The sequence below is a fragment of the Grampus griseus genome (genome assembly GCF_964374135.1).
Source record: "Grampus griseus genome assembly, chromosome: 1".
In the NCBI taxonomy this organism is placed as follows: domain Eukaryota; kingdom Metazoa; phylum Chordata; class Mammalia; order Artiodactyla; family Delphinidae; genus Grampus; species Grampus griseus.
In genome coordinates this window covers 103,308,561-103,322,325 of record NC_139017.1, presented here as the reverse complement: position 1 = coordinate 103,322,325, position 13,765 = coordinate 103,308,561, and the positions used below count along the sequence as shown (strand labels likewise).

The window sequence follows — 13,765 nt, the reverse complement described above, 5'->3', positions numbered from 1 at the left end:
TCTAAACATATACACCATGAGATTTCTAGTTTTCCTGTAGTGTGGTCTTTCATCTTTTGCTACAGTATTACTAGATATTTGAGATTTCTAATGCTATTGTAAATGGTATTTTCAGAATTATGATTTCTATCATTTTTTTTGCTGGTAAGTAGTAATACAACTGATGTTTAAATTTTTTAATTGAAATAGAATTCATACCACAAAGACCTTTTTAAAGTACCTGATTCAGTGGGTTTTTAGTATATTTCCAAGGTCATACAACCATCATAACTATCTAATTCCAGAACACTGTCATCACCACAAAAAGAAATCATGAACCCACTAGTAGTCACTCCTCATTTCTTCCTACCCCTTGCCCCTGGAATCACTAATCTACTTCCTGTCATTATGTATATGCCTATCCTAGACATTCACATAAATGGAATCATACAATATCTGATCTTTTGTGACTGGCGTCTCTCATTAGCATAATATTTTCAAGGTTCATCCATGTTGTAGCATGTATCAGTAGTTTATTCCTCTTTGTGGCTGAATAATATTCCATTGAATGAATGTACCACATTTTACTTATCTATTAGTTGATGGATATTTGGGTTGTTTCTACTTTTTGGCTGTTATGAATAATGCTGCTATAAACATTCATGTACAAGTTTTTGTATGAATATTTTTCAATTTGTTTGGATATATACCTAGAGGAGGAATTCCTGGGTAATTCTATGTTTAACTTCTTGAGGAACTGACAAAATGTTTTCCAAAGCAGCTGCACCATTTCATATCCCCACTACCAAAGCATGAGGGTTTCAATTTCTCTGCATTTGTCAACACTTGTTACTGTCCATCTTTTTATTAAAGCCATCCTACTGGGTGATACCACACTGTGGTTTTGATTTGAATTTCTGTATTGATTAATGATGTTGGACATCTTTTCATGTTGTATATTGGCCATTTGTAGCTCTTCTTTGAAAAATGTCTACTTAAATTCTTCGACCAGTTTTAATTGGGTTATTTGTGTTTTTATTGTTGAGTTGTAAGATTTCTTTATATATATTAGATTCTAGTCCTTTATCAGATATATGATTTGCAAATATTTTCTCATCTTTTGGGTTGTATTTCACTTTCTTGATAGTGTCAGTTGAAGCACAAAAATTTTTAACCTTGATAAAGTCCAATTCATCTGTTTTTCTTTCGTTGGTTGCTTGAGCTTCAGATGTCATATCTAATAAACTACTGCCTAATCCAACGTCAAGAAAATATACACCCATGTGTTCTTCTAAGAGTTTTACAGTTTTAATTCTTATCTTTAGGTCATTAATCTATTTTGAGAAAATTTTTATATATAGTATGAAGTAGAGGTTCAAACTAATTCAACTGGCTATCCAGATGCCCAGCCCTATTTGTTGCAATACTATCCTTTCCCCACCGAATTGTTTTGGCATCTTTGTTCAAAATCAATTGGCCATAGATGTATAGATTTATTTCTGTACTTTCAATTATATTCTATTGATCTATACGTCTATTATTATGCCAGTACTACACTGCCTTGATTACTGTAGTTTTATAGTAAGTTTTGAAATCAGGAATTGTGAGTCTCCATGTTTGTTCTTTTTTTAAAGATTGATTTGGCTATTTTGAGTCCCTTACATTTGCATATGAATTTTAGAATCAGCTCGTGAATTTCTGCCAAAAAAAAAAAAGCTAGAAATTTGATAAGGACTGTATTGAATCTGTGAATTAATTTGGGAAATGTTGCCACCTTAATGATATTCAGACTTCCAATCCATGAACATGGCATATCTTTCCATTTATTTAGGTCTTCTTTAATTTCTTACAATGGTGTTTTGAAGTTTGCAGTGTTCACATCTTGCACTTATTTTGTTAAATTTATGAAGTATTTTATTCTGTTTTGATGTTATTGTACAATTTTTAATATTGACTCTTTATCCAGTGATGTTTCTAAATATATATATTAATTCTAATAGTGTGTCCATAGAGTCTTTTATATTTTCTAGGTACATAATCATGTTGCTTTCAAGTAATGACCGTTTATTTCTTTCTTCCTAACCCTTATCCCTTATATTTCTTTTTCTATATAATTGTACTGACTAGGACTTCTAGCACAATGTTGAAAAGAAGTATTGAATAGTAAGAGAGAACATTCATCATTCTCCATTTAAATAGAAAAGTTTAAAAATATTTCACTATTGTGTATTTGCTATATATATACATTTGCTATATATTTTTAATGAAAAATTAACATTGAATTTTTGTCAAAGTTTTTTGACATCTATCAAGAGGATCACATGTTTTTTTTCCTTTTTGTTCTTTGCCCTGTTAATGTAAGGATTATATTGATCCATTTTTAAATGCTAAGGCTCTCTTGCATGTATGGAATAAGCCATACTTAACTGTGCTGTATTATGCTTTTTAAATATGTGGCTGGATTCCACTTGCTAATATTTTGTTAAGAACATTTGGATTTATATTCATGAATAGAGTGATGAATAATTTCTCTTTCTTTTAATGTCCTTGTCAGGATTTGAAATCAAAGTCATGCTGGCCTTCAAAAAAATTAAAATATTAGAAAATGTTCTTTCTTTTTTTTCTGGAAAAGTTTGGGTAAGTTTGATGTTATTTCTTCCTAAATATTTGGAAAATTTTACCAATGAAGTTATCTAAGGCTCAGGGTTTCTTTATGGAAAGATTTTTTTTAAAATTGCTTCAAATTCATTATTAGCGTTAAGACTACTCAGATTTTCTATTTCTTCTGTCAGTTTTGGTAAGATTTCTCCTCAAGGTATTTGTTCCTTTTTACCCAAATTATGTCAAATTTATTGGTATAAAGTTATTCATATCTCGTTGGGGTCTTTTTTATGCCTGTAGGATCTGTAATAATATCACCTTTTTCATTCTTGATATTTTTTTAAAATTAATTAATTTATTTTATTTAGTTTTGGTTGCATTGGGTCTTCCTTGCTGCATGGAGGCCCCCTCCAGCTGTGGCAAGTGGGGGCCACTCCTCACTGCAGTGCGCAGGCCTCTTACTGCGGTGGCCTCTCCCCTTGCGGAGCACGGGCTCCAGGCACGCAGGCTTCAATAGTTGTGGCATGCGGCTCAGCAGTTGTGGCTCACAGGCTCTAGAGTGCAGGCTCAGCAGGTGTGGCACATGGGCCCAGCTGTTCTGCGGCACGGGGGATCCTCCCGGACCACAGCCTGAACCCATGTTCCCTGCATTGGCAGGCAGATTCTTAACCACCGTGTCACCAGGGAAGTCTGATATTGTTAATTCATGTTTTATCTCTTCTTTATCAGTCTTCGTAGGGACTTCTTAAATTTATTCATCTTTTCAAAGAACCAAATCCAATAAATTTGGCTGATAAATTTAGCAGTAATAATTAATTCCTTCAGTTATTTTTTTTCTCAAAATGTCTCGATTTCACTTTAATTTTTGAAGGATATTTTTCACTGCACATGGAAATCTAGACTGGCAACATTCTGAAGCTATTGTTCCATTATCTTCTGGTTTCCATCATCACTGCTGAGAAGTTAGCTATCAGTTTCACTGTTGCCCTTTGAGAGTAGTGTATAGTTTTTCTGTGTTTGCTTTTGAAGATTTTCAGCAGTTCTGCTATATTGTGCCCCAGTGTGGTTTTCTATGTATTTGTCTCTGCTTGGGTTTGCTGAAATTCTAAACTCTGTGAGTTGATGTCTTTCATTATTTTGGAATGTTCTCAGCCATTGTCTCTTTAAATATTGCATTTGTCCCATTCTTTCTCTACAGTGCTTCTCAGCCTTTATGCATATGTTAGCACTTTGAGTATTATGCTCTTTTCTGTTCTTTCTGTTCTCTTATCTCTGGGCTTCCATTTAGACATTTTCTATTGATATGTATAACAGTTCACAAATCCTGTGTTTGACCATATCCAATCTATTACTAAACCTACCCAAAGAGTTCTTCACTTCAGATATTTTATTTTTCAGTTCTAGGAAGTTCACTTAAATCTCTGTATGGATTCCAATTTTCTGGTTAAAATTTCCATCATTTCATTCATTTCGTCTTTTTTATCCTCTATTTTCTTGAAAATATTAATCATAGTTGTTTTACAATCTTTAAATGTCAACGCCACCATTTGAATCATCCACAGAGTTGCTTCATTTTCTTATATAGTTAATTATGAGTCATATGGCCCTTCCTCTTTGCAGGTCTCACAATTTTTTTATTGTATGGCAGACATTATATCTACAGATTCCAGATTATGTTATATTCCACCATAGAGGGTTTCTTTTTTTCTCTGTCAGGCAAACATGGTGAGTAGCTGATCATATAAACCCTTTTTAAGGCATGGCTTACCCGGCCTTTTAATTAAGAGCCTATGGATCCTTGACTCCTCAGCCCTGGAATGGCTCTCCCTCTCTGGAATTTTAGTCCCTTTAGTTCGCTTTCATAGATGTCCTAAAAATTGTAATTTTTATAACTTATGTAGGCTTTTATAATTGCTGCTATCAGAGCATTGACCTGTCCCAAATTACCTCATCCTACCCAGAAGTGGAAGCTCCTCTGAATTCTTTAAAGAGGAGGATGAGTGCTCCTTGGCTCACAGAGTAGTTCTGTATGTCCTCTTTTGCCATCATTCACTGCAATTACTGTTTATTATAACTACCTATACTATTCAGAGAACATGACTGTTTAGATTACTTTGGTAGGTAGCTGCTGCTCTCACATTCCCCAGTACCTGTTAATTGCTCCCTTTACTGGGCCTTTCACAAAGCAGTGAAAATAGAACCAAGTGAATAAGGAAGAGCTGTATGGTAGACTGCCTATGCCTCAAGTATTAACAACATTTAGTGTTTGTTTTGTAGACTTGCTATGGAACACTGTAAATGTTTTACATTACTATCAGTCAGAATTAATTCTTAAAAACTATTCAAACAACAGAAAATAAAATAATAAATAAAATAGTACATGTGTAGCCAGTTGGTGGGATACCCACACACAGAAGATCTATTCCAAGTAATGTTAAAACACAGTAATTTGATTACACATGCCTAGTGAGATATAGTCTAAGAATAAAAATATTTACCATAAAAACCTTAAAGTATTTTTAATAATGACATTAAGAGTGCACTTTGGGGAATTCCCTGGCAGCCCAGTGGTTAGGATTCTGTGCTTCCACAGCAGGGGGCATGGGTTCGATCACTGGTCAGGGATCTAAGATCCCACAAGCTGCACAGTGTGACCAAAAAAAAAAAAGTGCACTTTGGTGTTGTTATCCTGAGACTTTGTTGTGTGTATAATGTAGAATAAAGAAAATTAGTGGGGAGACCTTCAAGATGGCAGAGGAGTAAGACATGGAGATCACCTTCCTCCCCACAAATACATCAGAAATACAACTACATGTGGAAAAACTCCTACAGAACAGCTACTGAATCCTGGCAGAATCTCAGATGCCCAAAAGGCAAGAAACTCCCCACGTGCCTGGCCGTGTGGCTGACACAGGCCTGGTGCTCCAGCTGGGTGTCAGGCCTGTGCCTCTGAGGAGGGAGAGCCGAGTTCAGGACTTTGATCCACTAGAGACCTCCCGGCTCCACGTAATATCAAACGGCGAAAGCTCTCAATCTCAATGCTAAGACGTAGCTCCAATCAACAACCAGCAATCTACAGTGCTCGACACCCTATACCAAACAACTGGCAAGACAGGAACACGACCCCATCCATCCATTAGCAGAGAGGCTGCGTAAAATAATAATAAGGTCACAAACACCCCAAAACACACCACCGGACGCGGTCCTGCCCACCAGAAAGACAAGATCCAGCCTCAGCCACCAGAACACAGGCACTAGTCCCCTTCACCAGGAAGCCTGCACAACCCACTGAAACAACCTAAGCCACTGGGGGCAGACACCAAAAACAATGGGAACTACGAACCTGCAGCCTGCAAAAAGGAGACCGCAAACACAGTAAGTTAAGCAAAATGAGAAGACAGAGAAACACACAGCAGATGAAGGAGCAAGGTAAAAATGCACCAGACCAAACAAGTGAAGAGGAAACAGGCAGTCTACCTGAAAAAGAATTCACAGTAATGATAGTAAAGATGATCCAAAATCTTGGAAAAAGAATGGAGAAAATAACAAAGATCTAGAAGAACTAAAGAGCAAACAATGATGAACAGCACAATAAATGAAATTAAATATTCTCTAGAGGGAATCTATAGCAGAATAACTGAGGCAGAAGAACGGATAAGTGACATGGAAGATAAAATAGTGGAAATCACTATTGCAGAGCAAAATAAAGGAAAAAGAATGAAAAGATTTGAGGACAGACTCAGAGACCTCTGGGACAACATTAAACACACCAACATTCGAATTATATGGTCCCAGAAGAAGAAGAGAAAACGAAAGGGACCAAGAAAATATTTGAAGAGATTATAGTTGAAAAATTCCCTAATATGGGAAAGGAAATAGTCAATAAAGTCCAGGCAGTGCAGAGAGTCCCATACAGGATAAAGCCAAGGAGAAACACACCAAGACACATATTAATCAAACTATCAAAAATTAAATACAAAGAACAAATATTAAGAGCAGCAAGGGAAAAACAACAAATAACATACAAGGGAATAACCATAAGGTTAAGAGCTAATCTTTCAGCAGAAACTCTGCAAGCAAGAAGGGAGTGGCAAGACACATTTAAAGTGATGAAAGGGATAAACCTACAACCAAGATTACTCTACCCAGCAAAGAATTCATTCAGATTTGACGGAGAAATTAAAAACTTTACAGACAAGCAAAAGCTGAGAGAATTCAGCACCACCAAACCAGCATTACAACAAATGCTAAAGGAACTTCTCCAGGCTGGAAACTCAAGAGAAGGAAAAGACCTACAATAACAAACAAACCCAAAACAAATGGTAATAGGAACACACATATCGATAATTACCTTAAATATAAATGGATTAAATGATCCAACCAAAAGACACAGAGTGGCTGAAGAGATACAAAAACAAGACCCATATATATGCTGTCTACAAGAGGCCCACTTCAGACTTAGGAACACATACAGACTGAAAGTGAGGGGATGAAAAAAGATATTCCATGCAAATGGAAATCAAAAGAAAGCTGCAGTACAATTCTCATATCAGACAAAATAGACTTTAAAATAAAGACTAATACAAGAGACAAAGAAGGACACTACATAATGATCAAGGGATCAATCCAAGAAGAAGATATAACAAATGTAAATATTTATGCATCCAACATAGAAGCACCTCAATACATAAGGCAAATGCTAACAGCCATAAGAGGGGAAATCGACAGTAACACAATCATAGTAGGAGACTTTAACACCCCATTTTCACCTATGGACAGATCATCCAAAATGAAAATAAATAAGGAAACACAAGCTTTAAATGATATGTTAAACAGGATGGACTAAATTGATATTTATAGGACTTTCCATCCAAAAACAACAGAATACACTTTCTTCTCAAATCCTCATGGAACATTCTCCAGGATAGATCATATCTTGGGTCACAAATCAAGCCTTGGTAAAGTTAAGAAAATTGAAATCATACCAAGTATCTTTTCTGACCACAAAGCTATGAGACTAGATATCAATTTCAGGAAAAAAATCGATAAAAAAATAGAAACACATGGAGGCTAAAGAATATGCTACTTAATAACCAAGAGACCACTGAAGAAATCAAAGAGGAAATCAAGAAATCCCTAGAAACAAATGACAATGAAAACACGACAACCCAAAACCTATGGGATGCAGCAAAAGCAGTTCTAAGAGGGAAGTTTATAGCAATACAATCCTACCTCAGGAAACAAGAAATAACTCAAACAAACAACGTAACCTTACACCTAAAGCAATTAGAGGAAGAAGAACAAAAAAAATCCCAAAGTAAGCAGTTGGAAAGAAATCATAAAGACCAGATCAGAAATAAATGAAAAAGAAATGAAGGAAACAATAGCAAAGATCAATAAAACTAAAAGCTGTTTCTTTGAGAAGATAAACAAACTTGATAAACCATTAGCCAGATTCATCAAGAAAAAAAAAGGAGAAGACTCAAATCAATAGAACCAGAAATGAAAAAGAAGAGGTAACAACTGACACTGCAGAAATACAAAGGATCAAGAGAGATTACTACAAGCAACTATATGCCAATAAAATGGACAAACTGGAAGACATGGACAAATTCTTAGAAAAGCACAACCTTCCGAGACTGACCCAGGAAGAAACAGAAAATATAAACAGACCAATCACAAGCACTGAAATTGAGACTGTGATTAAAACTCTTCCAACAAACAAAAGCTCAGGACCAGATGGCTTCACAGGAGAATTCTAACAGTTAGAGAAGAGTTAACACCTATGCTTCTCCAACTCTTCCAAAATACAGCAGAGGGAGGAACACTCCCAAACTCATTCTACGAGGCCACCATCACCGTGATAACAAAACCAGACAAAGATGTCACAAAGAAAGAAAGCTACAGGCCAATATCACTGATGAACATAGATACAAAAATCCTCAACAAAATACTAGCAAACAGAATCCAATGGCACATTAAAAGGATCATACACCATGATCAATTGGGGTTTATCCCAGGAATGCAAGGATTCTTTAATATATGCAAATCAATCAATGTGATAAACCATATTAACAAATTGAAGGAGAAAACCATATGATCATCTCAATAGATGCAGAAAAAGCTTTTGACAAAATTCGACACCCATTTATGATAAAAACCCTTGAGAAAGTAAGCATAGAGGGAACTCACCTACACATAATGAAGGCTATATACAACAAACCCACAGCCAACATTGCTCTCAATGGTGAAAAACTGAAACCATTTCCTCTAAGATCAGAAACAAGACAAGGTTGTCCACTCTCACCACTATTATTCAACATAGTTTTGGAAGTTTTAGCGACTGCAATCAGAGAAGAGAAAGAAATAAAAGGAATCCAAATCAGAAAAGAAGAAGTAAAGCTGTCACTGTTTGCAGAGGACATGATACTACACACAGAGAATCCTAAAGATGCTATGAGAAAACTACTAGAGCTAATCAATGTATTTGGTAAAGTAGCAGGATACAAAATTAATGCCCAGAAATTTCTTGCATTCCTATACACTAATGATGAAAAATCTGAAAGAGAAATTAAGGAAACACTCTCATTTACCACTGCAACAAAAAGAATAAAATACCTAGGAATAAATCTACCTAGGGAGACAAAAGACCTGTATGCAGAAAACTATAAGACACTGATAAAAGAAATTAAAGATGATACAAACTAATGGAGACATACACCATGTTCTTGGATTGCAAAAATCAACATTGTGAAAATTACTATACTACCCAAAGCAATCTACAGATTCAGTGCAATCCCTATCAAACCACCACTGGCATTTTTCACAGAACTACAAGAAAAAATTACACAATTTGTATGGAAACACAAAAGACCCCAAATAGCCAAAGCAATCTTGAGAAAGAAAAACAGAGTTGGAGGAATCAGGCTCCCTGACTGCAGACTATACTACAAAGCTACAGTAAGCAAGACAGTATGGTACTGGCACAAAAACAGAAATATAGATCAATGGAACAGGATAGAAAGCTCAGAGATAAACCCATGCACATATGGTCACCTTATCTTTGATAAGGGAGGTAAGAATATAAAATATAGAAAAGACAGCCTCTTCAGTAAGTGGTGCTGGGAAAACTGGACAGCTACATGTAAAAGGATGAAATTAGAACACTCCCTAACACCATACACGAAAATAAACTCAAAATGGATTAAAGACCTAAATGTAAGGCCAGACGCTGTAAAATTCTTAGAGGAAAACATAGGCAGAACACTCTGTGACATAAATCACAGTAAGATCCTTTTTGACCCACCTCCTAGAGAAATGGAAATAAAAACAAATATAAACAAATGGGACCTAATGAAACTTAAAAGATTTTGCACAGCAAAGGAAACAATAAACAAGACGAAAAGACAACGCTCAGAATGGGAGAAAATATTTCCAAATGAAACAACTGTCAAAAGACTAATCTCCAAGATTTACAAGCAGCTCATGCAGCTCAATGTCAAAAAAACAAACAACCCAATCCAAAAATGGGCAGAAGACCTAAATAGACATTTCTTCAAAGAAGATGTACAGATTGCCAACTAACACATGAAAGGATGCTCAACATCATTAATCATTAGAGAAATGCAAATCAAAACTGCAATGAGGTGTTACCTCACACCAGTCAGAATGGCCATCATAAAAAAATAAATGCTGGAGAGGGTGTGGAGAAAATGGAACCCTCTTGCACTGTTGGTGGGAATGTAAATTGATACAGTCACTATGGAGAACAGTATAGAGGTTCCTTAAAAAACTAAAAATAGAAAAACCATATGACCCAGGAATCCCACTACTGGGCATATACCCTGTGAAAACCATAATTCAAGAAGAGTCATGTACCACAATGTTCATTGCAGCTCTATTTAGAATAGTCAGCACATGGAAGCAGCCTAAGTGTCCATCAACAGATGAATGGATTAAGAAGATATGGCACATATATACAATGGAATATTACTCAGCCATAAAAAGAAACGAAATTGAGTTATTTGTAGTGAGATGGATGGACCTAGAGACCGTCATACAGAGTGATGTAAGTCAGAAAGAGAAAAATAAATACCGTATGCTAACACATATATATGGAATCTAAAAAAAAAAAAAAAAGGTTCTGAAGAACCTAGGGTCAGGATAGGAATAAAGACGCAGACGTAGAGGATGGACTTGAGAACATGGGGAGTGGGAATGGTAAGTTGGGACAAAGTGAGAGAGTGACATGTACTTATACATACTTCCAAATGTAAAATAGCTAGCTAGTGGGAAGCAGCTGCATAGCACAGGGAGATCAGCTCAGTGCTTTTTGACCACCTAGAGGGATGTGATAGGGAGGGTGGGAGGGAGATGCAGGAGGGAGGAGATATGGGGATATATGTATATGTATAGCTGACTCACTTTGTTATAAAGCAGAAACTAACACACCATTGTAAAGTAATTATACTCCAATAAAGATGTTAAAAAAAAAAAAAGAAAATTAGTGACATTCTATCAGTTTGGGAGTTATTGCAAAACAAATCTCTCAGCATGGCAGAAAGGAGATACAGATTATTGAGTTTAAGGATAAATAATATAGCCCTGAATTTGATTTGGACATTTAACCATGAATCAATTATGTATTTTATCTCAAAAAGAAAAAAATCACATATTTCTTAAATCTGTGCATGGAAAAGGCAAGAGATAATAATCAGTCAATGGCAATGAGCTCTTCCAGCACACAGAAAACTATTTATCATGAAAAGAAACCAGGTATCTTTGGAGAAAAGGCTTATTACAGGTCTGGGTCTGGAATTACAAAAGGTTAAGCCTAGAACATCATATAACCTCACAAAGCAAGGAAGCTGTCAAGACTACTAGGGACATAGCAAAAGGATTCAGGAGCCAATCTGGTATGTCTAGATGGTATCAAGATGATGTATCTACAACATTTATGAGTAATCAGCGGTTTGAACATTAACTCAATATTGGATAATTATTAGTTACTATTAGCTTTTTATGTCTAAGAGTAACGCAGTATTTTTTTCTTAAATCCTTACCATTTACAAATATATACTGAAACATTTACAGAGGAAATAATATGATATCTGATTTTCTTCAAAAAATACAAGGGGAAATCTAAACAGAGGTACAGATGAAACTATATTAGCCCTGAGTTGATAATTGTTTAAGGTGGGTGATGAGTACATGAAGGTTCAATATACACTTCTTTCTACTTTCGTCTTTATTTGAATGTCCCATAATAAAAAAAAAAAAATTGTCACCTGCTTTGCCTTATCAAATCCATTAATTCTTGTATATCACTTGCTCTCCCCCTGACATGGCCATAAGAATGGAGTGGGTATGAAAAGGGGGAAATGTATACAAAAAACTAGTCAAATAATTCTTTGCTCCAAAAATCATCCCAATTTTGACAAATATTAACACTAAGAATTCCTACTATACATTATTAATGCAATTATTAGAAAGTCTAAACATCTAATTCCACAGTATCCACAATCTGAATGAAGCAGTACTATACTGATGATACTACCCTCAGCCATATCTTTGCTTTAATGCAAAACAGGACTAAATACAGCTATTTACCTTCACTGGGCCCTGCTATTGAATGTTTAAAATGGGACATCTCTGTTTCTGGTTTTTTTCGCATAAGTATTTGATTTCCAAATCTCTTGGGTCCTAAGTAAAAGACTGTAAATTTCTGGTGTATATCAAGTCCAACTGAAAAAAGAAAAAAAAAAGCATACAAATGCTTATTTAAGTCATATAAATCCACACATGAGACCATTTATTTGTTTTTATACCTGCTATATTTTATACCTTTTTGAACTGGAAAGTCTAACAAGTCCAGGAAATAGAAATGTTTTAAAGATACTTTAAAAGGTATAACAAATGAAAATTTATACATCTGTCATAAAAATCAATGTTCCTACAGTAACTGAAATATATCTTAAAAAATAAAATGTCTATAAATGAACAGATAAAATTTTAATTTTATTATCCTAGTCTCTGCCATCTTTTACATAACCAAATATATGAAGCTTCCTTTAAAATTATTCATTTTACTTAAATAAATTATTTTTACACAATATCATTTATGTTGTTTTTCTGTTTTACATAAAGGAAATAATTTTTAAATGCTATCATATTTTTTACATTCATGTCTTCATTACTTCAATGAACTTACCATATTCAGAACTAATTAGATTTATGCTAAGATCTTCAGATTTAAGAGCTCGCCTCACATCAATCTTTTTAGCCCAATTTCCAGCTTTTAGCAAAACAGAATCCCTGAAAAAGAGTAATGCATCATTTAATAGTGATCTTGAACACTAAATGAAATGAAATACTAAATTAATGTTCAAGGGCTAACTGATCCTAAGATAGGTCCTATCTGGTAGTAAACTGAAGTGAGACTGAAAACTACCTTCCCCAAGTTCTGAGAATAGGGAAATGGAGTATCAATGGAGCTACCGTTACCATAATTTTCTTAACTATATGTTCACCCAACAGCTGGTTCTAAGTTGCACTGAATCATTTCAGGCCTGCTTGAATATATAATTGCTATCAATAACCTATGACCTTGACCTTAAATCACTACCACTTTAAAATGGCTATACATAAGTTACATGGATTTGTGAGAACTTCAACAGTATTTTTTTAAATGATATGAAATAGTCTGTATCTAATAACACAACACCAGCAACCAATTTTGTGATTGAACTTATTTTAGCCTCCTATAGTCAAGGCTGTCATTAGATTTAGTTGTCACAGAGAATAAAGATTTGTATAATTATATATTCTCTGTAAGTGTATCATGGCTAGTTGCAGGAGAGTAATTATCAGTGAAAAGGATATCCTTATCAGTCACTGCAGTCCCATTAGGAACCTTGCACAGGATGTTTTAGGAAGCCATATTCCAGTACACTGGCAAAAATTAGGAGATTCCCATTTCAGAATCACTGCCATCCTGAACTTACAGGTACAGTTATATGCTAGGAGCATAGGCTCTGGAGTAAGAATGCTTGGCTTCAAAACTAGTTTTTGCTGTAAACTACCTATATAAACTTGGTCTCAAATTTCTCCTCTATAAAGTATATATAATGATAGCACCTATCTCATACAAAGACTAAACAATTCAATACCTGGAACCTACTAAGTA

At 35.0% G+C, this 13,765-nt stretch overlaps 1 protein-coding gene across 1 annotated transcript in view; it reads right to left on the bottom strand.

Annotated features, from left to right (window-relative positions):
• The window catches only part of HFM1 (helicase for meiosis 1), a gene marked incomplete at its 5' end in the record, with an annotated part of 128,881 nt that overhangs the window by 36,540 nt on the left and 78,576 nt on the right, over positions 1–13,765 (bottom strand). Inside the window, 2 exons of the mRNA XM_082658593.1 lie at positions 12,190–12,324; positions 12,791–12,894. Coding sequence (XP_082514719.1) covers positions 12,190–12,324; positions 12,791–12,894 — 239 coding nt within the window. The remainder of the gene's footprint in view (positions 1–12,189; positions 12,325–12,790; positions 12,895–13,765) is intronic.